We start from the raw sequence: 27,410 nt of genomic DNA on the forward strand, positions 1-27,410 counted from the left end.
CCTCTTTTCAGTCCCAGTTCAGAAATGTCTCCTACTTCCAACAGCCCACCCCTAATACCCCAAGGGCCCCTCCTCCATTCCTTGTTCTTACTCCTGGGAAACAGTCACTGGGCCATCCTCCTTAGCCCTTTGGTCTCCAGTGGGACACGCCCGGCTGGTTTCCTGCAGAGGGGTTAGCCATGGTCGTTAGTTGCTAGGTACCAAATGTCTGGGCAATTGGAGTGGGCCACTGTCTTCTCCAGGCCTCAGACAGCCAGGCGTCAGTCACACCTGGATCCCTGCAAAGAGTAAACAACCTTTCTCTCACACCCACCTATTTAACCATGCAGCACATAGGGGAAACTGAGGCACTGGGAGCTCTGAGCACTGGGGCCTGTCCACACTAGCACTTTAAAGTGCTCAAACTTGCTTCTCTTGGGGGGGGGGGGGGGGTTAACACCCCTGAGCCAGCAAGTTACCGCGCTTTGACTTGCCAGTGTAGACATGGCCTTAGTGTCCCCAGAAGCAAAGAAGACGACGGCACAGTACCCAGTTATGCCCTCTGGTTAGAGCTGTCAGTGATCCCAAGTTCCCACTGCTTCTCCTGGAAAAACAAGAGATAATTGGTATGTGGTAATTGCAAATCAGACCTCGCACAGCCAGCTCTTCACAGCTCAGGTGTAGCTGCATCACCTGCTCACACCGTGTCTCTGCTGTAATCTTACATCTGTACAACTACAAATCCCCCCCCGAGCAACATCGCGACCCTGACCTAACCCCTGGTACAGGCAGAGCCATGTCGGCGGAAGAGCTCTCGGCGAGGTGGCTCAGCTGGCGGGAAAAGCTCTCCCATCAGCGTCGGGAGCGTCTTCCCACGGAAGAGCTACAGCGGCCCAGGCGCAGGGTTTAATGTGCAGACTGACCCTCGCGGTGGTGGGCGCAGAGGTTGCAGAGGCTGCTCTGATCCCCCTCACACAGGTTACCCACGGGTACAACTTCGCCTAGTGGAGCTGCTCCTGATTTACAACGGGGGGAGTGAAAAGCGGAGTCAGATCCAGCAACTGCCGTGGAGTTACTCCACATCTACACTACTGTGATGGATGGCTCAGAAAAAAACATTTTCAAAATGTTGTATCTTGGCCAAATCAAAATCAGATTTCAGCTGGACACCTCCTGGCTGGATTTCCGAATTTCCGCCTTCGACCTGTTTCAAACAAAAACAAAGACTTTTATAATAACCAAAGTGTCTATTTTTCACGATCTTTGTTGTTAGAAAAAAGATAAAACTGTTTAATTGCTTAAATGTGCCAGAAAAAAAAATCACCCTCAGGTAAGAGCCAGAGAGCTCTGTGCAGGTCGATTATCGACAAGACAGAGATGAGGGGATAGAGGGGAAAGGGTAAGAAATTACGTGTCAGACACATATCCTGTCAAGCAATTCCTGAGCCGCTCTAGTGGGATCCGAATTCCAGTCCCCTCTGCTTGTAGAAGCAAAGAGACAATGCGGGACTCACCCACACTGATCTAAACCCCTCACCTCGATGGAAAAGTGGCTGGGTGGAGCTCACAGAAATTAGATCTGACTTTTGCTACGTGTTGGTTCAATGTTACTTTCAGTTTTCCTGTTAGTCATCTCAGATTTACAGGAAGAGAGAGGGCGGGGGGTGAAACACACACGGATTACCTGAGAAGGTCCCAGGAACGGAAGCACCCAGGGGTGGAAGGTAAGAGATTTTCTGCCGCAGGGTGGGTTGGTGAAATTGATTCCTGGTGTCCTTTCTTTTGTCCCAGAACTAAACAAAAATTGACTTGTTGATAACCTGAACTTTTCTAAAAGTTTTGGGCTCAACCTCAAATCCCCCCTGACTTTTCAAACTTGCCAACAAACTGAGAAATCCCTTATTTCCCCAGCTCTAGTACCCCCTTCTCTCCCCAGCCTGGGGGTAGCTGCAAAGGGGACTTGACTTCTCTTCTCTCCGTGCAGCCTCAGTGCTGGAGAAACATGGGCACAATCCAGGTCTGATCAGCGACTTGGAGACCTGGCAAACAGCGAGGGCCTGTTGAAGACATGGCTTTTAGCTACTGCTGGGCAAATCTTTTCTGGCATAAAATGGTTACCTCCCTCCAGCCTGACAGTTCACCTTTCAGTAGGACCTGCTGAAGTCTCCCCTTTAACCAATTCCTTATCCACCTTTCAATTTTCATATTGATCCCCATCTTTTCCAATTTAACTAATAATTCCCCATGTGGCACGGTATCAAACGCCTTCCTGAAATCGAGGTAAATTAGATCCACTGCGTTTCCTTTGTCTAAAAAATCTGTTACTTTCTCAACGATTGAATCTGGATTAGTTAGCCTGCTAGTGCTTAACCCCTTCTGGCTCAGCGTCGCCGGGGGAGGGAGGGAGGAGGGAGACAATAACAGATAATGAGGACATGGCAGAAGTGCTAAATGCTTTTTAGTTTCAGTTTCACCAAAAAGTTTAGTACCAATTAGACACCTGACATAGTGAACACCAGTGAAAATGAGGTAGATTCTTAGGCTAAAATAGGGAAAGAACAAGTTAAAAATGACTTGGAGAAGTTAAATGTCTTCAGGTCACCAGGGCCTGATGAAATGCATCCTAGAACACTCAGGGAGCTGACTGAGGAGATATCTGAGCCATTAGCGATTATCTTTGAGAAGTCATGGAAGACAGGAGAGATTCCAGAAGACTGGGAAAGGGCAAATCAAGTGCCCATCTATAAAAAGGGAAAGAAGGACAACCCCGGGGAATTACAGGCCAGTCAGCTTAACTCCTGTACCAGGAAAGATAATGGAGCAACTAATTAAGTGATCAATTTGCAAACATCTAGAAGATAATAAGGTGCTAAGTAACACCCAGCATGGATTTGTCAAGTACAAATCATGTCAAACCAACCTGATAGCTTTCTCTGACAGGGTAACAAGCCTTGTGGATGGGGGGAAGCAGTAGAAATGGTATTTCTAGACTTTTTGTAAGGCTTTTGATACAGTCTCGCATGACCTTTGCATAAACACACTAGGGAAATGCAACCTTGCTGGAGCTACTACAAGGTGGGTGCAAAACTGGTTGGAAAACCATTCCCAGAGAGTAGTTATCAGTGGTTCACAGTCATGCTGGAAGGGCCTAACGAGTGGGGTTCTGCAGGGATCAGTTCTGGGTCCGATTCTGTTCAATGTCTTCATCAATGATTTAGATGATGGCACAGAGAGTACACTGATAAAGTTTGCAGATGATACCAAGCTGGGAGGGGCTGCAAGGGCTTTGGAGGATAGGATGAAAATTCAAAATGATCTGGACCATAGGCGCCAACTCCATGGGTTCTCTGGAGCATCCACAGGCAGGTCCCCTACCAGAACCTGCCCCTCCCCGCAGAGTTTCCTGTCCACCGGCAGGCCCTGCTGATCAGCACTTCCCCCTCCCTCCCAGCACCTACCACCTGCCATGGATCAGCTGTTTTGCAGCTTCAGAAAGCGCTGGGGGGGAGAGGCGAGGGGAGAGGAGCGAGGGCACAGCGCGCTGGGGGAGTGGACAGAACTGGGCAGTGAAGAGGCGGGAAAGAGGGAGGGCAGGAAGAGGCGAGGCGGGGGTGGGAAGAAGTAGGCTGGGGGTGGGCCTTTGGGGGAAGGGGTGGAGTGGGGGTGGGGTCTTGGAAGAGCTGCGGTGAATCCCCCCCAACAGATTAGAAACTCGGCGCCTATGAGCTGAACAAACTGGAGAAATGGTCTGAAGTAAATAGGATGAACTTCAATAAGGACAAATGCGAAGTGCGCCACTGAGGGAGGAACAATCGGTTGCACACACACAGAATGGGAAATAATTGCGTGGGAAGGAGCAATGTGGAAAGGGATCTGAGGGTCGTAGTGGATCACAAGCTAAATATGAGTCAACAGTGTAACACTGTTGCAAAAAAAGCAAACCTCATTCTGGGATGTATTAGCAAGAGTGTTGTAAGCAAGACATGAGAAGTAATTTTTATGCTCTACTCCATGCTAATATGGACTCAGCTGCAGTAATATGTCCAGTTCTGGGTGCCACATTTCAGGAAAGATGTGGACAAACTGGAGCAAGTCCAGTGGAGAGCAACAAAAATGATTAAAGATTTCGAAAACATGACCTATGAGGGAAGATTGAAAGAATTGGGCTTGTTTATTTTGGAGAAGAGAAGATTGAGAGGGAACGTGTTAACAGTTTTCAAGTACATAAAAGGTTGTTACAAGGAGAAGGGAGAAAATTTGTTCTTCTTAACCTCCGAGGACAGGACAAGAAGCAATGGGCTTAAATTGCAGCAAGGGAGGTTTAGGTTGGACATTAGGAAAAACTTCCTAACTGTCAGGGTGGTGAAGCACTGGAATAAATTGCCTAGGGAGGTTGTGGAATCTCTGACACTGGCGGTTTTTAAGAGCAGGTTGGACAAATGTAACCCAGAGGCACTGAGAGGGAGATGAGTGAAGTCTGCTCTAAAGCCTCAGCTAAGAGCCAGTCGGCTTTTAGCTCACGCAGTAGAGGCTCAAGCCTTTAGCTTCAAAGGTCCAGGTTCAATCCCACTGAGTGATCACCTGGGTCTGTCAGCCTTACACAAACACCTGTCCGGAATGGTCTAGATATGCCATGAATGCAGGAGACTAGATTAGATGGCATATCGAAGCCCCTTCCGCTCCTACACATCTCTGATTCTATGATCATCTAGTGGCCCCACTGTCTGAATGCTACCAAGGAGGTCCTGGATTTTAATCACTTTCCTAGTAGCTTAAATTTGCCTTCCAGGACCTCTCTCCTGTCTTTCCCTGTGTCACTGGTACCTACGTACCATAACCACCAGCTCCTACCAAGCACTGCATGTCTTGAGAGATCCACAACGTTTGCACAGGCAGGCAAGTCACCATGGGGTTCCCCCGCTCATCGCAAACCCAGCTCTCTATATTTCCAATGAACTAATTGCTCATTACTAATACCTGTCTCTTCCTAATAACTGAGGTCCCCATGCCCAGAGGAGTATCCTGAATGCAAGAGGATACTATGACATCATCTGGAATGAGGGTCCCACCTTTGGGATCATTTCACTCCGCTCCAGCCTAATGTTCTCCTTCCCCCCAAGACTTTCATCCTCTTCAACACCACAGAGGCTGTCACACTGGGGGTGGGACCATTCTACTGTAAACCGGAAAGTCTCATTTATGGTACCTCTCTGTCTCCCTCAGCTCCTCCAGTTCAGTCACTCTGGTCTCCAAAGCTCATACACGGTCTCTGAGAGCCATGAGCTCCTTACACCGAATGCCACAAGTATATAACCTGCCCACAAGGCAGGTAATCGTACATGCTGCATTCAGTGCAATAAACTGAATAGGCCCACTCTGTTGCTGGACGTCTGCCTGCGTTAGTTTTATTCTTGCAGGGGTTTTATTTGTTTGTTCAGTCATAGTTTTGTGAGGGAGTTTATTGGCCTAAAAGTTTAGAGTATGTTTGTTAGGTGTAGCTGCCTCTCACACTCCCTTGCAAATCTCCCGTTTGCTAGCTCCTGTGGTAACTTAGGAGCTGGCTTTTTAAACCCCTCTTCTCCCTGAGTTAGCCCTGCCCCTTTTCAAGAGATCCTACAGGGGTCAGAGATCAAAGGATGACTGGCTAGAGCCTCACTGGGAAGCTCTCAGCCTAGTCTAGAAGGCCGCTAGGCTCCGCACACAACAAACCACACTATACTCTTTAATCAAGCAATCGCACAACGAATAGATGACAAACTCACCCCTAGGGTCACAAAAGTCACTCCTCCTTCACCTGGAGAACTCCCCTGCAAAACACCCCTGGCTGCAACTCCCATTTGCTAGGTCCATGTAAATGGGGCTTCCATTGGTTTGATTTCATAATGCTTAGTTTTCATTGGAGACAGGTGGATAGCTACCTTCCCTCCTGTCTGGGAGAAAATTGGTTTCTGCCTTTATTTGGTCACAGACTTTAAAGCATAATACCAGTGAGCATCCATAATTCCTCATATGGTGTTAATACAGACATTTCACGGTGATATGAGTCCCCAGTGTGTCACGGGCTTCCATTGAAGACCTTACTCCACACACTTTTATAGTACAACACTATTGTACACAATCAGTTCAATCAGTTCTTATTCTCTGGGATTCAGACCCCCTGTATTCCCCCTTGAGTGTCTGGGCCCTGATTGTCAGACATCCCTTGTGAGTCTGATGCTGGAGTTTTGGCCACTGGCCATGACATAGGCTTTACCTCTGCTGACTCCGTTATGGCAAGGGTGTCAGCTACCTTTGCTCTCAGTATGTTTAATTACTTCTGAAATCACCACCCTAAACCCATAGATAAGGGGCACCTTTCCGCCTCTTTGACCTCCATACTCCACCAGTGGTTGCTTCACACTCATCTGCGTCAGCCAGGCCAGTAAAAGCTTCTGTCACCCCTGAAGGTGTTTAATCAGCTTTTCTACCACTCTGAGTCTGCTCTGCTCCCAGCAGTGTCATGGACCACAGCATTTCCTAGATGTACCAGGGCCTCACCGTACTCATAGCCAGAATCCCAGAATGACCGTTAATGCCCATAATGACTCAGGCTATAGGCAGGATGATGGGGGCCATCAGACCCACATCTGGTGGTCTGCTAGCTCCTGATCAGGCACACCATCATGTCCTTCCTGCTGGGTCCCACGGGCGTGCCTAGACCCTTTTCTTCTGTCTGAGCTACCTGTGTTTTCTGGTCGGTAAGCTTCTGTTGCTCCAGCTCTATCACCTCACTCAAGCTATGCCTACACTACAAACCTAAGTTGACCTATATTAGGTTGACTGATAGTTAGCGCAGTAATTACTGCGGTGGTGCATGTCCACACTACCCCTCTTAGGTCAGCGGTGCACGTCTTCACCAGAAGCACTTTCACTGACCTAAGATGGGCAGGGTGGGGAGCTGACAGCCCGATCGCTCAGCTCTGCTGGCAGCTCCCTGTCAGGAGCCCAGCTGACCCACAGGCTCCCCCCCCTCCCACACTCCCCGTTCCCCCAGGAAGCGGGGGAACCTGCCCAGGGCTTCTCGTCCCTGGGGAGTGGGGTCCAGCTGCCCCAGGTTCTCACCCCCTCTCCCCAACCCGCTCCCTGCCAGGACCTGGCAGCCTTGTGAATTTCAGGGTTCAGGGAGCCATGAAATTGACAAGGTTGCTGGCTCCCAGCATGGAGCAGGCGGGAGGGGCTGCTCCTGCTTCTCACCCTGGCTCCCAGCTGAGAGCAGAGTCCAGCCACCCAGCTCTCCAGGGGAGTTGGGGGTGGGAGGCGGAGGGCTGGGCTCTAGCTGCCAAGCTTTCTTGTCAATTTCATGGCAGGAGGCGTGAAATTGACAAGACAGCTGAGGTAAGGGATGCAGTGTCTACAGGGACAATGCATCACCCTAACTACACCAACATAAGCCCTACACATCTCATGGGAGTGGAGTTGTTATGTCGGTGTCGTAGAGCACCTGCATTGGCGAGAGCAAGGCTGTAGTGTGTACCCTGAAATAATTAGGTCTAGATAAACTGCCTTTAACTGTGTAGGTGTAGACCAGCCCTCAGACACCTGGACTCCTGCTCTGTCTGTCTCTCCTGCACTAGAAGCCTTTTCCACTCAAGGCTCCCCAGCTCTGAACCATCGCCGCTGCCTCTGCTGGATCATAGAGCCATAGGGTTAGAAGGCACCACAAGGGTCATTTAGCCTATAGACAGATCATCCAGGGAACCATCTGCTTGGTCTCCTGCATGCCCTGTAAGAGAAAAAGGGACCCCCTCTGCTTTCCGGTTTGGAGCAGCTGCCCCATCCTGCCTCATGGTGTCTGAGTGCGGAGCAGCATGGCCACTTGCTCTGTTTGCTTCTGATCAGCTGCTCACAGATCTCACCCTGCACACAGCTCTGCTGACTGCTTCCTGGAGAGCTCAGCAATCCGCTTCTTTGCTCCTCCTGCCTTCTCTGGTGCTTACTCATCTTCACTCTTCCCTTTGTTCTAGTTCCCTTGCCTGAAATAAACAAACAGAAAACGGTAGCCTTTTCTGATTGTTCCCGGCCTTCTCACTGAGCCACTTAAAGATCTCGTTTACCAGTGCTTGAAGTATGAAGCTCGGTCAACCAGCAAGCTGTGTGTAAATTCTGCATCAGGCTACACTACTGGCATTATTATTTAAATCTGAAAAAAAAAAACCCAAATATTTAATCAAGCATTTAACACTGGAGAATGGTCTCTCTCATGCCCTGTAATATTCATTAAACGCCTTCTCAGTTTTGAGGGGAAATTATTGAAGTAACATTTTGTTCCCTACAGACAATAAGAATCTGTCCGTTATGTCCACCGAAGATTTCAAGGCAGCTGTGAATGCAGGGAACCTTTCCAGAGCCGTCTCCATAGCCCAGGAGATCATGAATCGCAGATTTGACGTTGCTGTCATTGGAAAGGCTGGCGCTGGTGCATCTTCCTTTATCAACGCAATCAAGGATCTGAAGAATGATGATACAGGAGCTGCCCAAATTGCATTGGTGGGGAACAGGACAAACAGATGGCCTACCTCCTACAGACATCCTAGAGACCCTAAATTGTACTTTTGTGACATGCCAGAAATCTCATGTTCAGATTTTAAAGCAGACAAGTACTTTGAGCAGGCAGGCTTTGCCGTATATGACCTTTTCATCATAATCGCCTCTGAGCCTTTCATGTACATCCATACTGAACTCGCTAAGGAAATTCAGAAGAGGGGAAAAAGCTTTTACTTTGTATGCTCCAAAGTGGACGATGTGTCATATGAAATGGATGAGGAGAACAACCTGCTAAGGATCCGAAAGGAGTGCACAGAGCGTCTGCAAATAGCGGGTCTGACTGACCACGAGGTTTTTCTTATATCCAGCAGTAGACCTTCCTGTTATGATTTTCCACTCCTGAAAGAAACTTTGTTCAACAAAATCTTCAGTCAGGAGAGAGAGAAATTACTGGACATCTCGCAGACCACTCTGCAAAAGAAAAAAACAATAAAATTAATGCCCGCAATTGGAAACAGCATCCGGGCGGGTGGGGTTGCTACTCTTGTTTGGCTGGGTCCCTTTGATAATTATGATGCTGCCATTGTGATAGATATCATAAAAGGCTATTACAAAGATTTTGGCCTGGATGACAGCTCCCTCTCTACACTCGCTGGGCAGGTTGGGAAGGATGTCAAAGACCTGAAGGCTGTGATGACATGTCCACAGGCCTCAGAAATAACAACCAATTATATAAGTAATCTGCTGATTGAATTTACTCCTATAGAGAGTAAAGTTCTCCGGTGGGTACCAGTGATAGGTGGAGCTTTTTGTATGGCAAGAACAGGTGGTGTGATGGTCCGCTTTTTGAATGACCTAACTGAAAATACCAACAGCGTTCTGAGGAAGGCTTTGGAGGGAGAAGAGAGAAAGTCAAAGTAACCTAACAAAAAATTCAATTCACTTGTTGTGCATGAAAGACCTACGACCAGATTCTGATCTTGGTTTCACCAGTGTGAAGCCAGTGACTCCAGTGAAATCAACAGAACTGGATTTACCCTGGGATCATTGACAGCAAAATTTGGTCCCTGTTCTCCGATCGCGAGATTTGTAGATAGATCTCTGCATTAAGCATCTTCACATAACTTTCATATGACTTTGTATTATGCCTCTTCATATAAACTTGTATTAAGCCTATCCATATATAACCTCTATTTTCATACAACTTTGTATCAAGTCCTTTGATATAGGAACTTTGCATCAGATCCTTATATAGAAATTTTGTATTGAGCCTTGGTATAATATTATAGCCCCTAAGGATAGTTAAGGTAGAATAAAAATGTCTTTTTGCTATGAGTAGAATAAGATCTCCCCCCTTTTAATCCATTGCCCTGTTGAATGAACGAGGTGTGAATGAGCAAGGCCTGGAAGGCAGCACCTCCAGCCAGCTGCAACCCTTGGAGAGGGGATGGAAGCCAGACCCAAGAACAATAAAACTTGTCAAGTGGGCTCAGGACAGAAGATCAGATGTATTGACGGCCTTGGGAGTTAGGAGCGAGCACCTCCTTTGGAAAACACCCTCTCTGAAAATAAATGTGGCAGCATTAAGACGACACCCAGAGGGAAGCAGCACAAAGGACCAACGGACACAGACACAGATTTTGAACCTGGGATAGATTTGCATGAGAGAGAAGCTGCTATAAATGTGAGGTGTCTCGCAGAGGACCCTGGGTCTCGTCTTGTCAAGATTGGAGCATTGATCCGGATCAGCAGAAGCCTGGCTCCTCTCCTCCCCCATCTAACTCACCTGGCCAGTGAAGTTAAGGGGAGCACCTCGCTGGTAACAGCAACAAGACGGAGTGTGCATGTGTGTGAGTGCGTGAGTGTAATATAGATCATATGCATACGATGCAGTGTTGATTGATACGTGGATTGCCGATAAATGCGGCGCTTTGCCTTATTCCCCCTGAAAAGATCCTGTGTGCAGTACGTTAAGTACAACAAGATGAGCATGGCAAATTCAGAGCGTGCACTCTCTGGCATTTAGGGGAGTGCAGAGGTAAAGCCCCAATACTCTGGAGTATGAAGACTGTAATGCTTTAATCTAATTTCAGTTGTTGGGTTTAGTGTGTAGGTGCTGGGTGGTGTTGCTGGTCTGTGATAGACTGGAGGTGGGGCTACATTACCTGTGGTCCCTTCCGGTCTAGGAATCTTGGATTCTGTCACTGCCTTGGGTCTCAGTGGGTGGGGAACAGAGTAACGGCTCCACATTGCCCCATGCACCTGGCCCCGGAGCTGGTTGCATATGCGGGGAGTATGCTGCAGCCTTTAAGGGCTGTAGCAAAGTACAACTCCTTGCACGAGTGTTGTGCCTCAGAGGGGTATCTGGCTCCCCATGGATGGCGGCCTAGATTTTCAAAGGTATTTAGGTGCTTAATTCCCATTGTATACCTCTCTCCCCTTGCCGTATGTTCCAACCCTCTATCTGTCTATCCCGCTACATACACCCCACCCACACCATAAACACCAACCCATGTATCAGCCTAAGCTGACATTTTAAAAGGAGCATCAGGGAGTCAGTCCTGGTCTACACACCGTGTCATGGCACCGATTTAACCATTACAGCTACTGCTGTGATTTTCTACTGAAGTAATTCATTCGGCACAACCCCTAAGTTTAATTCGACCAGAAACAAAAACATTTTGGTTTTTCATTTTGGCAAGAAAAAAACGAAACAATTTTGTTTTCACGTGGGCCTGAAACTTTTTTTTTAAATTCTGATTTTTCAGTTTGGCTACCAAACCAAAAAATCAATTTGCCCAGCTCTACACAGAAGGAACCATAAAAATCTCTAAAAGTGATGTAAAATAGCCTGTCTATGCATTACATTTTTACAAACTTTAAGTCCTGGTGGGAATTCTGTCTGTCACATGGATTGCAAGGTTTATTTACATGCATGTAACTATAGTGTAACCCATCTGCCCATCAGAGTTGGCAGCAACAAGGGCTGGGGTCAGTATCTAGGGGATCCATTCCAATAACACAATGCAAAACCGGCTCGAGCCCCCACCCAGTGACCTGGGACAAATATATACCACCCCCGCTGGGGGCCTCCAAGAGGCAATACTTCCCCTCTCACAAGCACATAGTCTGAGTGTAGCAAAAAGCCTTTTAATATCAGAGAGAAACAATGTGGCATTATGTTGGGGAAACACCACCAACAGGATTCATAACACTATCCATGAGCAAAAAACCCACCCCAAGCAAATTTGGGGCGTGTCCTTTCCCTTTGGTTCTTGAGTCCAGCAACCCAAAATCACCCAAAGTCCCAAAAGTCCAATGACCCAAAAGTCTCTGTCCCTGGTCAGGGCAGCCCCAGAGCTCAAAAGTTTATCTGCAGAGTTTTACCTCCCAACCTGGAGATGGGGGGGGGGGGGTGATTAAGGGGCACCTTACATGGTCCAAAGCTGATGGCCCCACCTCTCCATGGGGCTCCGCTCTGCCAGCTGCCCCCATGAGCTGCTCCAGGCATCCGACAAACTGTTCTGCTCCACCAGCCACTCTGCTCGCTGTCCCACAAACTGCTCCACCATATATCTTCAGGCTCCCAAGCTACTTAACACAACACTCAGTGATTTCAGCTCTTTGCAAGTTTAGCTCTTTTGTGATTTCAGCTTGTAGTAGGGGAGCCTCAGGGCTGGTGCACCATTAGCCCAAAGGGAATTCAGCTCAGCAGCCTGTAACTAGACTCCTAATGGAATCAACATTAGCTCTGATATTCCACAGTGGAGAAAGTGCAATCAGCATATGAGGCCTTCACCAGGGGGAACCATGCCACCAAGTATCAATACCTATTCCCAACCTCTCTCCCTTCACTGGGTTTTGGAACCCATGACCCTTGCCTAGCAAGTGCTGCTTAGTTGATGGTGAGTCCCTCCATCATAACAAAAGGCCGAGTACAGTTCCGCTGTCCTTGAGTCACATAATCAGGGTAATAACAGTTTATTCCTGCCCCAATAACAGAGAAACTGGGGCTCCTACAGCAGCCAAAGTGACCATCTCGGCAGGGTGGGTGTGCCTATGCAAATGAGATCAGCCCCTAAAGTTCTTTTCCACAACCCACCAAGACTCGCCACCAGATCTCAGGATGGAGCTCATCCTGACTCTGCTTACAATAGCAACAATGTCATTCAACATCTATTAAATACATTTTTGAAAGTGGAATTTACTAGGATGTGTCTCCTTGGCTTTCATATCATTTCATTGATGGCACGGGCTAGCAAGCGTCCAGAATAACCACAGTTATTATAATTAAAAACAACAATTAGGGGAGGGCTATTAAACCACATGCTGAGGGGCTTAAATCAATTAGATGTAATGTAAGGGGCAGATTAGCCAACATCTGCTACTGTGAGGTTATTATGCCTTCCTCTGGATCATCTGGTGCTGGCCGCTGTCAGAGATGGGATACTGGGCTAGATGGACATTGGGTCAACCCTAATGGTGCTATGTCCTTTGTTTTAGACCAAAATTTCATCTCCTGCCTGGAATCATCTCTCGCTCTTTTTTAAAAAAGGACAAAGTGGATGATATCCTGACCCAATTGAAGTAAATGGCAAAGCTCCCATTGGCTTCAGTACAGCCTGGATTTTGTCCTGTTTTAGAATGAAGTTATACAGGAGAAGTTGCACCAGTCCAGCTTCAGTCAATGTTTAAACTGAGGCCCTTGCCTACATGGGAAAGTTTTTTTTTCAATAGAACCTAAGGTGTGAATTTAACGGATATAATTATTCCGCTATAAACCACCCCCACCCCCACCCCCACCCCCACCCCCGCACACACACACACACACACACACATGAACTCTCTGGACTACACTAAAGTAACTCAGACTCCAGCGAGAGACTGTTGAATTGGAATTCATTTGCCAATTGGATACAATTAACTTAGGCTTGAATAGAGACTGGGAGTGGCTAAGTCATTATGCAAGGTAACCTATTTCCCCTTGTTTTTTCCTACCCCCCCCCCCCCCCCCCCAGATGTTCGTGTTAAACCCTGGATTTGTGCTGGAAATGGCCCACCTTGATTATCATACACATTGTAAGGAGAGTGATCACTTTAGATAAGCTATTAGCAGCAGGAGAGTGGGGTGGGAGGAGGTATTTTTTCATGCTTTGTGTGTATATAATAAGATCTTCTACACTTTCCACAGGATGCATCCGATGAAGTGAGCTGTAGCTCACGAAAGCTCATGCTCAAATAAATTGGTTAGTCTCTAAGGTGCCACAAGTCCTCCTTTTCTTTCCATTGGTGTTTGATCTCGGACTGCACTGAACGACATCAGATACTGCGTTGATCACATTGGCTGTGCCTTGGCACGTAACAGGGCAGACCACGAGAAGATTGTCATCTCCTGCACCGGTGGCTTTTCACTCCCATGAAGTATATGATCTACTTGGAACTGCATCCACACGTCCCACGGCAGACGCACCTTCCTTCTCAGGAAATGGGAGCAAAACACAGCCCTGCTCGCAGCGGACACACTTCAAACTATGGCACACCTCATCGGCCAACAGCTCAGATGTCATATCCCGGTACCTTGGGCCACCCGCGCCACATCACTGGAAGCAATCAATTGGATCCACACCCTAGACTTCCACATGTAACCGTGCTGGGTTTAAGCCCCACGAAAGAAGGAGACCGCCTGCGGTAGAAAGCCGTACCAATATAATGACATTGGTTAGCGGTGTGATTTTCATACCCATGTAGTTTTACTGTGACAGCCTCTAGTATGGATACTGCCCTACTGGTCCCCGATATCAGTACAGTTTATTCCCCTTCCTGGTATAAGCATCTTTATACCAATATAACTGACTCCACCCTTGAGGGGTTGTATCAACACCGCTGTTGTGAGAGGGGGGAAACTTGTGATCTGTAGAAAGGCTTTTCTGCTGATATAACAGTGGGCATTTTTCAGTTTCGCTCATGTTGCTTGGGATGCAGCGAAAGCTTCACTGAAAAAAAGCCACTCTTCCACCAAAATAAGAGTGTCCCCCTGGCACCGGCGCTGACTTCCTCAGCTTCCTCAGTTTCCGGGCGGGGGGGGGGGGGGGTGCTCAACCACCAGCTCTGTGGGGCTGCCGGTGGGTGCACAAGCCCCGGAGGACCCGTGGAGTCAGCGCCTATGCCACACAGTATGGTCATATGGGGGCATGACAATACTCTGATCATTACAGCGGAACCTCATTTGTCTGATCTCACTGGGACAGGGCCAGACCGGATACTAAAAAATCAGATAATCTGGAGAACTGGCAAAGCGCTTTCTATCCCTTATTTTAAGATGGGAGGGGGCTCAGGCTGTCAGCCCTGGGTGGCTGGGGCTCGGGCTATCAGCCCTGGGTGGCTGGGGTTCGGGCTGTCAGCCCCATGCAGCTGGGGCTTGGGAGGTCAGCATGGGAGGAAGTGAAGCTGAGGCTTCATTCGCTGATATCGCTGACTCACTCAAGGACACACAAGGTAGGTGCAGAACCAAGAGCTGCTGCCCCCGCCCCTCGACCTCCCCCCCAGCCCCTCGACCTCCCCCAGCAGTGTCATGGTGGAGCCCAGAGCCCCAGGAGACTGTGGGGATGGAAACTACGATGGTGAAACTCACTCCTTCCGGTCCACCCACTTCCCAGCCAGCAGCTGCAGTCAAACAAGCCAAGTCTCACCCCAAAATCTCCTTCATTCAGGACCCCAAAAGGGAGCGGTGGGCGGAACAGCCCGTCCCCTCGATATTTCATCCACCGATTAGCCCTCATTTCCGACATCCAGTTGTGGTGCATTGATTTGCAGGCTTGCGCTGTTTGTGGTTACCAGACACGGTCTTAATGCTGCCCTTGACTTGTATCAGGCAGCTGTTTTCTTTGGGCTTGTTCCGTTGTCCTGTCCCCCCTCACCTCCCACTTTTCCCAGCCACAATGGTTGTTCTAGGGACATATATAATCTTTCACTCACTTTTTACGGCTGGGCTCACAATGAGGGTAAATTTGTAGGCTCAGTTATCACAACAGTACACTGACATCTGGCATGGGGGGCAGAAGGGGAGGCTCACACACAGAGCCCCTGGCATGGAGAGGAGGGGGGATGTGGGGCACAGAGACCCCCTGGCATGAGGAAGGGCATGGAGGCAAGCCCCTGGGGTAGGCAATGCTCTCTGCCAATGGGTGCACCGAAGTGTGAGACCCCCCAATATTAATAACAAAAATAAAATCCGTACCCTCTGATTCGTTTCTCCTGGGGCATCACCAGAGACTGAGCAAGTCACATTCTGTGGCTGCCACCTCCTCGTGGGGAGGTGACGCAGCGCGGGCTCGGCGCTCGAGATGGACAGAACCACCGGGTCAGTCTGGGTCCAGCAACCTTACCAATGCAGCCGAAGCCTCCCTCTTCTCGGGCCACCCGGACGTGCCCACTGGAGCTGACCTTCCCAAACGTCTTCTGTTCTTCACCCCCTGCTTTCAGACCCTGACAACTTCCCAAGTCAGTTCCTAGGAATTTTCTTTCTTTGTAGAGAGACATAAATAGGACTCCTGGGTGCTAGTCTGGTTCTCCGGCTGCCCTCGCGCAAGTGGCATCCTTCCACCCACCCCGTGCCTCAGTTTCCCCTCACCCCACATTGTCTGTGTGGACAGTAAGCTCTTCAGTACAGGGGCTGACTCTCACTGTGTGTCCGGGCAGCATCCAGTACAACTGGACCCCACCCTCCTCCCAAAGCTAGAGCCAGGAGTTCTGATATGAATTGGATTCTCTCTCTCTCTCTCTCTCTCTCTCTCTCTCTCTCTCTCTCTCACCGGCTTGTTTTATTGACCAAACAAATGAAAGAGGAAGATCCTGCCTGTGGTGGGGGACAGAGTGGGGAGAGGCCCCCCAGGACGGGAGAGCTGCTGCAGAGAGGTTATGTCACCTACACTAGCTGAGCGAAAGCCCTGCTCGAGCTCCGGTTAGGTGTCTGAGGCCCTGCTTCCTGTTGACGGGCCAGAGCCTCTAAGTTTGTCTAATATCCACGCGCTGAATGGGACCCACTAGAAAATCGCTGTCTCCTGGGTGGGGCCGTGGAGAGGGTTAGTGCTCCAAATGTGGGGTTGTTTAAGCCAGCAGTTCCCGAGATACAGCCACCCCCCGCAAAAGATCAGCCTGGGGAGAGGGGGCATTATATCATGCAGCAAGAAACGGGGAGGCTCAGATGAGAAATGTCACATCCACCTGCTGGCCCACGGCCTCCCCTTCTCTTCCCTGTGTGGCCCCCCTTGCGCCCACCTGTGTGACTCCCATAGCCTCCCCCTGCCCTTCCGATCCCCGCACCCCACTGGGGGGGCCCCACCACCTTCCCCTGCTCCTCCGATCCCCACACCCCACCTGTGTGGGCCCCACAGCCTCCCCCTGCCCCTCTGCTCCCCACACCCCACCTGTGTGGCCCCCACAGCCTCCCCCTGCCCCTCTGCTCCCCTGGCCCCAGCCCATCTGAGTCTCCACCAGAAGACGAGGTGCGCTCTTCTGCACCCCAATAATCAGTCAGTGGATCAATAATAATTACTATTTGCTTCCAGCACAGCCATAGGTCTCAGACCGAGTGCCCTTGAGGGTGGGGACCCCAGATCCACCAGGCCACACGGTCTGCGGGTCAGGCAGTCCGTTCAAGCCATCCTTCTAACACGGGTTTGCAGGGGTTGGAGACAATCAGAGAGAATGGGTGTCATGGATGGACAGGGTCTATAATAGACCCCCAGCTTATCTAATCTATCTATCTATCTATCTATCTATCCCCGTACACCCCCTCTATCTATCTATCCTGAGATATGCCTCTCTCTCTCTCTCCCCCCGTCCGGGGCCAAGTGACACCAGCTGGGGATCTGACTATTTTTTACATACCTGGCCCCCTTCTGGGTAATCACAGAACAGAGCAAGTGAATGGAAGACACTAGCTAGTCCAATTAGGATGGAGCTCGGCTGTTCTCAGTGGTGGCAGATGACCAAACAAGAAGCAATGGTCTCAAGTTGCAGTGGGGGAGGTCTAGGTTGGATATTATAGTCCCTGGAAAAATCATGGAGCAGGTCCTCAAAGAATCAATCCTGAAGCACTTAGAGGAGAGGAAAGTGATCAGGAACAGTCAGCATGGATTCACCAAGGGAAGGTCATGCCTGACTAATCTAATCGCCTTTTATGATGAGATTACTGGTTCTGTGGATGAAGGGAAAGCAGTGGATGTATTGTTTCTTGACTTTAGCAAAGCTTTTGACACGGTCTCCCACAGCATTCTTGTCAGCAAGTTAAGGAAGTATGGGCTGGATGAATGCACTATAAGGTGGGTAGAAAGCTGGCTAGATTGTCGGGCTCAACGGGTAGTGATCAATGGCTCCATGTCTAGTTGGCAGCCGGTGTCAAGTGGAGTGCCCCAGGGGTCGGTCCTGGGGCCCGTTTTGTTCAATATCTTCATAAATGATCTGGAGGATGGTGTGGATTGCACTCTCAGCAAATTTGCGGATGATACTAAACTGGGAGGAGTGGTAGATACGCTGGAGGGGAGGGATAGGATACAGAAGGACCTAGACAAATTGGAGGATTGGGCCAAAAGAAATCTGATGAGGTTCAATAAGGATAAGTGCAGGGTCCTGCACTTAGGATGGAAGAATCCAATGCACCGCTACAGACTAGGGACCGAATGGCTAGGCAGCAGTTCTGCGGAAAAGGACCTAGGGGTGACAGTAGACGAGAAGCTGGATATGAGTCAGCAGTGTGCCCTTGTTGCCAAGAAGGCCAATGGCATTTTGGGTTGTATAAGTAGGGGCATAGCGAGCAGATCGAGGGACGTGATCGTTCCCCTCTATTCGACACTGGTGAGGCCTCATCTGGAGTATTGTGTCCAGTTTTGTTCCCCACACTACAAGAAGGATGTGGATAAATTGGAAAGAGTCCAGCGAAGGGCAACAAAAATGATTAGGGGTCTAGAGCACATGACTTATGAGGAGAGGCTGAGGCAGCTGGGATTGTTTAGTCTGCAGAAGAGAAGAATGAGGGGGGATTTGATAGCTGCTTTCAACTACCTGAAAGGGGGTTCCAAAGAGGATGGCTCTAGACTGTTCTCAATGGTAGCAGATGACAGAACGAGGAGTAATGGTCTCAAGTTGCAATGGGGGAGGTTTAGATTGGATATTAGGAAAAACTTTTTCACTAAGAGGGTGGTGAAACACTGGAATGCGTTACCTAGGGAGGTGGTAGAATCTCCTTCCTTAGAGGTTTTTAAGGTCAGGCTTGACAAAGCCCTGGCTGGGATGATTTAACTGGGACTTGGTCCTGCTTTGAGCAGGGGGTTGGACTAGATGACCTTCTGGGGTCCCTTCCAACCCTGATATTCTATGATTCTATGATTCTATGATTAGGAAACACTATTTCACTAGGAGGGTGGTGAAGCACTGGGATGCGTTACCTAGGGAGGTGGTGGAATCTCCTTCCTTAGAGGTTTTTAAGGTCAGGCTTGACAAAGCCCTGGCTGGGATGATTTAGTTGCTGTTGGTCCTGCTTTGAGCAGGGGGTTGGACTAGAACCTCCCGGGGTCTCTTCCAACCCTAATCTGCTATGATTCTATGATAGTCCCAGCTCTGATGGGGGCCTGGCCTACTTGCTCCATGGGATGGTGCATGATGCCCCTTAATGTTCACTGGTGGAACAATCTGAGCCATGGGGGAGGGCTCTTTCCTGCCTCCTCAGTCAGAGATTGATGGGCTCAAAAACAGGCAGGCATGTGTCCCATTTACACCCATCTCTCTAACGGGGCTGTGGATCATCTCACTGTCCATCAAAATGGCCAGCCATGTCTCAATCCACTTTGCAGTGGCAGGGAGTTCCACACATTAACACCAACACAACAGAAAAAAAGTTATCATTTATCCTCTTTAAATCTAAGGTTTTAAAGGGGCAGCTCCACAGGGTTAGGGGGTCGTCTACATGATCCTAATCTTGCTTTCCCCCCACCCTCTCGGTGGGGTGGTTTACTGTAGCACCAGTGTAACCCGGATCATTTCCACTTGTTTTTTCCTACCGCCCCCCCCCCCCCCAGACATTCTTGTTAAAAACCTCGATTTGTGCTGGAAATGGCCCACCTTGATTATCATACACATTGTAAGGAGAGTGATCACTTTAGATAAGCTATTACCAGCAGGAGAGTGGAGTGGGGGGAAAGAAAACCTTTTGTAGTTGTAAACACCCATTTTTTCATGCTTTGTGTGTATAAAAAGATCTTCTGTATTTTCCACAGTATGCATCCGATGAAGTGAGCTGTAGCTGACGAAAGCTCATGCTCAAATAAATTGGTTAGTCTCTAAGGTGCCACAAGTCCTCCTTTTCTTTTTGCGAATACAGACTAACACGGCTGTTACTCTGAAACATCCCAGTGTGTGTCTTTCACCCCCTCTAGTGGCTGGATCCTGGGAAGTGGTTTAGGGAGCTGCTATGCCGCACAGCGAAAGATGTGTCTCCTTTAATTCCAGGGTTAAATGCATTTACTCCTGCGTTTATTCCCCCCTCGTCCTCCCCCCAAGTCCAAGGTTCAGTCCTGGTGCCCGGTATCTTTCCAACAACTGCTCTGTTCAGGAAACAGAGCTGCCCTGGCATCCCCAGGCGTAGGGGGGAGGGGAAGCTGCTTTAACCCTTTAGGGTCTCCAGCCCTGGTTGGTGGGTCCTGCCACAAAAAAAAAATTATGATTAAAAAAAACCCGGGTTTTTCAGCTGAACATTTTTCAGTTGGATGACAAAAAAAAATGGAATATTCTAAGAAATACCTCCCCTCAACAAACCCCATTTTCCAAACGACTCTAGGGCCCGTAGGAGGGTGGGTGCGGCTTCTGATAGGCCCACGACCCCTGCTAGAATTAAACACAGGGGAAATCAGCCCGATCATCACAAACACACACACGTAATCCCGGACGCACACCCACACACGCAGACTCACTATCTCACACACAGACACATGATCCAAGACTCACAGTTACACACACAATCCAGGACTCAGGATTACACACACACAGAGTGTCCAAGATTTACACCAGGGGTGGGCAAACGTTTTGACCCAAGGGTCACATATGAGTATGGAAATTGTATGGCAGGTCATGAATGCTCACAAAATTGGGGATTGGGGTGTGGGAGGGGGTGAAGGCTCTGGGGTGGGCCAGAAATGAGGAGTTCAGGGTGTAGGAGGGGGCTCTGGATGGGCAGGGGGTTGGGGTGGGAGAGGGCTCCAACTGGGGGTGCAGGCTCTGTGGTGGGGCTGGTGATGAGGGGTTGGGGGTGAAGGATGGTGCTCTGGGGACTGAGGGGCTCAGAGGGCAGAAGGGGGATCAGGGCTAGGGAAGGGGCACAGGAGTTGGTCAGAGGTGCAGGCTCCAGGTGGCACTTACCTCAAGCAGCTCCCGGAAGCAGCAACACGTCTCCACTCCGGCTCCTATGTGGAGGTACGGCCAGGCGGCTCCACACTCTGCCCCGTCTACAGGTGCTGCCCCTGCAGCTCCCATTGGCCAGGAACCAGGTGGCGCTTGCAGCGGGGGCAGCATATGGAGCCCCCTGGCTGCTCCTAAGTGTAGGGCCGGAGCGGGGACATGTCTCTACTTCCAGGAGCCGTGCGGAGCCGTGGCACATGCAGGGTGGGAGAAGCCCCGGACCCCACTCCCCAGCGAGAGCTCAAGGGCCAGATTAAAACATCTGAAGGGCCGGTTGTGGCCCCCAGGCCGTAGTTTTCCCACCCTTGACTTACACAGACACACAATCCAAGACATGATTAAACACACGTGATCCAAGACTTGCTATCACACACACAGATGCGCACAGACAGTCCAAGACTCCTGATCACACACAGACACACACACACAATATGAAACTCATGATTATACACAGCCAGAGTCCAACACTCACTTTTGCACATGGAAAAACACACAGCATCTGAGATTCATGATTACAGACAAACACACACAATCTCTCTCTTTCTCTCTCTCTCTCACACACACACAAACACAACAAATACCAAGATTAGTGAATGAAGGTAAATGTGGATAGGCACTGGCTGGCGGGTGTGGAATCTAATGGCGTTATTACGTTAAACATGATCTGCGTCGGGAGTGAATGAGTCAATAAAGCATCACATGATCGCAAGACGACGTGATTAGAATCGATACTGACTGTCAGCCTGTTGATACAGCGACGGCACATGATACCCGGCAAATTATTGTGAGATGTTTGTATTACGGTAGCATCTAGAAACCAAGGCCCCATTGTTCCAGGCACTGTACGAAGATATAACAAAGAGACAGGCCCTGCCCTGAAGGGCTTTCAATCTAAGCGGAAGATTATTGGCAATACGTAGATTCCACAAACAGGCGGAGAAAAAGCGCAAGGAAACAACAAGACGATACTGACCAGCCTGAAAAAGCAAACACAGCAAACCCACTGCCCCAGCATTGCAGCTAAAGGCAACTGACAAGATTCACAGGGCAGGATCGTCCCACATGATTGGTGAGCTTCGGGTGGATTGACTTTTAATGAGGCTTTTAGGCCTTGTCTTCAAGGCCTTGTCTTCAAGGCCTTGCCTTGTCTTCTTGTCCCGGTAGAACAGTGACATTCTCCGGCTCAGCTTAAACCCTCTCCCAAGTGACATAAACCAAACGGAAAAAAGCCACTCTTCTGCCGGAGCGAGAGCGTCCACACAGGAGGTTCCACCAGGGTCATTCTGTCAGTTTAAATTCACAGCTTACGTTCTACCGAAAAAGTTTCCCATGAGGACAAGACCTTCAGCTTCTAAGCTTCAATGGAGCAATGGCCCGCAGCTGAGGATCTGGCCCCATTGACTCCCATTCTGCTACAGCCGATTGACCCCAGCTGGGATCCGGCCCCATTGACTCCAAAGGAGCTACGGCCCATTGACCCCAGCGGTGGTCTAGCCCCAGTGACCCCAGTGGAGCTATGGCCAATTGACCCCAGCTGGGGGTCTCTGCCATTGACCCCAATGGAGCTATGGCCGATTTGCCCCAGTGTGGGGATCCGGTCCGTTAATGTGTGTAAGGTGCTCATATACCGAAGTGATGGAAGAGCACAGGGGACACAGGTAGGTAGAACTGGATTCAGTATAATTTTATTTTTATTGTATGAATGTCAAGAAGGAAGCTGCCTCCTTCCTTGTGGGGCGAAACCTCAGGAGCGTTGAGCTGTCGCTGAGTCTGTCTCCTTTGTTATGGGCACTTTGACCCACGTGCAACAACACCCCTAAATGGTTTATGGGGACTGGACATAGGACTCCTGGATGGAGAAGCATGAAGCTTTCCTGCTTGAAGTCCAAGACCATGTCTGCTAGACAGCAGCAGGCACATCCGACACGACATCCAATCCTAGATGGTGTTTCCCCTTCTGCCTCCAGCGCTTTGCTCAGAACCCGCTGGGCATCGTCTGAGGCCAAACACTGCTGCAGCATGAAGAACGTGGTAAGCAGCGCCACCCCTCCGGGCACCAAGGCACCAAACACGGGGAGGCGCTTCCACGAATATTCCGCTACCATCACGGCGGCCCCCACCGAGTCCGACAGCAGCTTCAGAGCCATCATGGGGGTCGTTCCCAAGGACGTTGTCACGGCCGTCAGTTCCCCTATGGGCTTCCCAACCTGCCGGGCGAGAGCAGAGAGGGACCTGTCGTCCACGACGAAGCTGCTATAGTATCGGAACAGGTGTTTCCTGAAGATGAAGAAGGTGCACAAGAAAGAGAGGCCTGGGACAGGAACGGCAGTGAGAAGACATGAGAAATCTGCCCCTTCAGGGCGGCTTTTTTCTGCTTGACGATGGGCAAGGCGACAGCAGGCAGGCTCCGCAGGAAGGCGTGTCTCTTCAGGCTCTGCACCTCCATCTGCAAAGTTTGCCGCAGTAGGGGAAAATCGTAGTGGTTGGGGTCCCAGCTGGACACGACAAAAACCTGTGGGTGGCCCACTCCTTCTGCTCCCAGGCCTCTCCTGCAGTCCTCCCTCATCTGCTGCAGGATCCTCTCCTCATTGTAGCTGGAGGGACGCTGCCTCCTGGAGGCGTCCAGGTCCACGTTGGCTTTGGAGCGCACAAAGTAGAACCTCTTGCCCAGTCTCTGGATCTCACGGACCAGCCTGGTGTGGTCGGAGCGGAAGCGCTGGGAGCCGACAATGATGAAGAACTCAAATTGGCTCAAATTGAGCCGCTCACAGTAGATGTCTAGAGGGAAATAGGACACCCCCACCCCTGGTAGGTCCCAGAGGGTGACTCCTGGAAGGACGGGATCTGGATAAGCCATCAGCTCCCTTATGACATCCAGCATCCCGGTTTCAGCAGCACCTTCATCACCAGCATGTAGCCCCCGTATGGCGTTGATGAGGGAGGACTTCCCGGACCCTGACTCCCCTGTAACGGCAATGCTGAGGGTGTGGCTGTAAAAATCCTGCACATTAGAAATAGCTTCTGTCAGGCTCCCTTGATAGACAGCGGCTTTGAACCCATCGAGAGCCATGGTGCTCAATCTACTACAGAGAAGAAGAAACATTTCAGCTCCTGGTTATTGCTACCTCTGGAAAATCCTACGCCGACAGTGGATTACTTATGGTGGCAACGTCAAGCACTCAAAAGTTAGGAAAAGGCATATTTATGGTAGCCTATGCAACCATAACTCTTCCCCTTGCGTATCTGGTCCGGGCACTGAAGGAGGCAGGGGAAGTATGGGAAAAACAGGAGTTGTTTGGTTTTAATCATTATTTATTATTTGTTGTATAATAGTGCATATGAATCCTGACTGAGATCGGAGCCCGCTGTGCCAGGCGTGCCCAGACCCCGACCGAGATCAGGGCCCTGTTGTGGTGGGCGCAGCCCAGACCCCCTGACTGAGATCAGGAGCCCCCATTATTCTGGGTGCTGTGCAGACCCACAGGTAAGAATTTTCACAAGATCTCAGCCCCCATGAAGACACAAATATACACGGGGAGATTTTCGAGCCAGCCCAGCACCCTGCCCCCTGACGGGGACAATAGCTCAGCTGTGAATGGGCAGAGCAGTGCTCAGACCCAGCCCTCCCTCAGCATGCCCTCTAGGCCAGGGGAGCCAGGGGGATCCCTGCAGCTGCTCTCACTCGCCCCAAAGGCCTGGCAGGAAGAAGGGGAGCGCACTGCTTTCTTGGACCCCATCCCGGCTCCATGCACAGGACCAGAAGACATTAGCATCAGAGCCCGGCAGCTGGCCACTATTGGGGGATGTGAGAATTGGGGTGGGGAGGGTGGGGAGTGCAGGGAAATCCCAGCCAGCAGGAATCTCTTACCTTCCCCCAGGCTGCGCTGCATCCAGGGGGGCCCGATGGTCTCTAGGAAGGGGCAGCAATCTGTGGGCACAAGCAGCTCATCAATCTCTCGTCCTCAGTGTCTCAGCTGCTGTCTTGCCTTCTGTGGGCTCCTAGCTCCCCCTCTTCCTGCCAAGTCCCCTCTTTGTGTGCCCCTCTTTCTCCCCTTCCCTTCCCTCTGCTCTGCGGCTGGCTCAATCCCACTGCCCCTCCCCATGCCCCCCAGTCTGGCCCTTCCCCTTCCCTGGAACAGTGCAGGGAAAGTGAAAGCAGCAGCTGGCTGAGGAAGCCGGGCAGGGCATCACCCCCCTGGCCTGGCTGTGGTGGATAACAGGGGAGGGACAGAGCGGGGCCTAGATACAGAGGTGTCTGACTGTCTCTAGCTGGCCTCAGAGGAACAGAGATGGTGGCAGCTGGCTCCTTACATCACTGCTTCCCTTCTTGGGCTTGACTGAAAGAGTCAGAGGTTTCATTCAGATCACACACCTCCAGGGGCATATTCTGAGCTGCGCCTTTGGGAGTTTCTGCAAGCAGACCCGACCAGGTCCCCTTCCCCATAACTCACTGCAGACCCTTTCAAGCAAGAGAAAGGCTCACAGGACAGTAAATGTGGCTCGAAGGCTATCAAACCTGCCAATGTGTGACACAAGCCATCAAACTGTGAGAACGTGACTGAAATGTGGAACGCCTGGCTTTTATTATACATTGCCCTATAATTGACAGGTTTTTTAACTACAGAACTTCTTCAGGGTGTTTTCTCACTGTACAAATTAAACTGATACAATTTGAAAATGAGAAAACTAGAAAAACTGATACCATTATATGCATCCATAACTCTCTTCCGCCCCCCACCCCCACCTTCTCCAGGTCATCAGCAGGATTTGAATCCAAGACGTTCAGATCCTTAGCACACATGTTTACTAGGGGAGGAGCATGGTCTCGTGGTTAGAGCAGTGGCTGTGTAGAGAGAATATAGCCAAGCTCATAGATTTGACACATCCATTATGACAATTTCCCAACTCAAAAAGTGTTGCATCCAGCATGGGGGAGTCTATATTAGACTTCATCTTCACAGCTAAAGAACTGATCATAAACTAAAAATTAATGGTAATTTAGATACACATGATCGTGATTTGATCACATTTATAATGTGCAAACAGAAAAAAGTCCAGACCAGTGATTTATGTACCTGTTGCTTTAAAAGTCTCAATTTCAAAAAGCGGAAAAAAGTTATGAGCCAGTTCAGCTGGAAGTAAGAATTTTATCAGAAAAATGTGAATGATAACTGGGAATTGCTTAAGAATACTTTACTATATGCCCAAAAAGCCACAATCCCACAACTCAGGAAGAAGGCCATGCTAATTAAAAAAACAGACTGAGTTTAGAGGGGAAGTGAAGGCAGTTATTTAATATATATATAACAAATGGATGAATGGAGAAGGTGATAGTAATGAAAGTAAATCAGAAGCTAGGAATTGTAGAAAATTGATAAGGGAAGCAAAATAACACAAGGAAAAATTTATGGCCAGTAGAGTTAAGAACAATAAGAAGGCATTTTTAAAAAGTAGTAAGATCAAAAAAGAATCCTAACAATGATGTGATGGGGTGTACTAGGCCCTTCGAGGCTTCCTGCTGGAGGGCCTGCGATCCTACCAAACCCTGCCCCAGGTAGGGTTGCCACCTTTCTAATTGCTGGTTACTGGACCCCCAAGGCCCTGCCTCTTCTCTGCCTCTTCCCCCAAGGCCACACCCCTGCTCCACCTCTTCCCTCAAGGCCCCGCCTCTTCTTTCCCTCTTCCTCCCAATGCCCTGCCCCCATCGCTCACTCCTTTCTCCATCCTTCCCCACGTCGTTTGCTGGATTGTCTCAAGGAGCCTGCTTGCAGGAAGGAGGTAGCCCCGATGAGCAGGGGCTGGCATGGACTAATGACCTGGCGCCTCCCACCACCCCACAGTAACTGGACTTTTGGTTTGGGTGCCATTTAGGGTTGCCAGGTCCCCTTTTTGACCGGAATTTCCCCTTGAAAACCGGGCACCTGGCAACCCTAAATAGCACCTGGACACAGAAGCCAAAAAACGGACTGTCTGGTAAAACCTGGACAGGTGGCAACCCTCGACCCAGGAAGAAGCAGCAGAGGGGGGTCCTCCAGGCCTGCCTCGATAGGCCTCTTGGAAGGAGCCAATCAGAGCCTAGCAGGCTCAATTAAAAGGAGCTACAGGGCCTGAGTAGGTCAATTCCTGGCTGGGACCAGAAGAGTAAGGAAGGGTGCTTGTTGCTGCTGACAGGAGCTCAAGAAGAGAACCAGAAGACAGCTTCTGGTGATCCCCGCATTCAGCAAGGAGGAAGAGGATTTGAGAACCTCAGCCCTGAGTCAGGGTGGAGAGAAAGGCGCTAAAGGCCCCATGGGAAAAGGCCCATGGAATAGCAGCAGCAAACTGAAGGAAGCAGTATGTAGGGTCCCTGGGCAGGGACCCGGAGTAGTGGGTTGGCCATGGTACCCCCCCCCCCCAGCCTACTAGCGAAGTGACCTAAGTCCCCAAGGGGGACAAGGCTCTGTTTGGAAGCGCAAGCG

The 27,410-nt window shown here is 50.0% G+C and overlaps 2 protein-coding genes across 2 annotated transcripts in view; one reads left to right on the forward strand and one right to left on the reverse strand.

Moving 5' to 3' along the window:
• Positions 1-472: 472 nt before the first annotated feature.
• The window catches only part of LOC102945115 (interferon-inducible GTPase 5), a 93,835-nt gene continuing 66,897 nt past the window's right edge, over positions 473-27,410 (forward strand). The window contains exon 1 of the mRNA XM_043535209.1: positions 473-1,703. The gene's annotated coding sequence lies outside the window, so the exon portion shown is untranslated. The remainder of the gene's footprint in view (positions 1,704-27,410) is intronic.
• On the reverse strand, positions 21,769-24,997 carry LOC102934309 (interferon-inducible GTPase 5-like). Its single transcript, XM_027823029.3, is given in 2 exon segments — positions 21,769-23,299; positions 23,302-24,997. Coding segments are annotated over 2 exon segments (1,410 nt in total). The 5' UTR covers positions 24,056-24,997; the 3' UTR covers positions 21,769-22,643.

This window comes from Chelonia mydas, chromosome 24 (assembly GCF_015237465.2).
Source record: "Chelonia mydas isolate rCheMyd1 chromosome 24, rCheMyd1.pri.v2, whole genome shotgun sequence".
In the NCBI taxonomy this organism is placed as follows: domain Eukaryota; kingdom Metazoa; phylum Chordata; order Testudines; family Cheloniidae; genus Chelonia; species Chelonia mydas.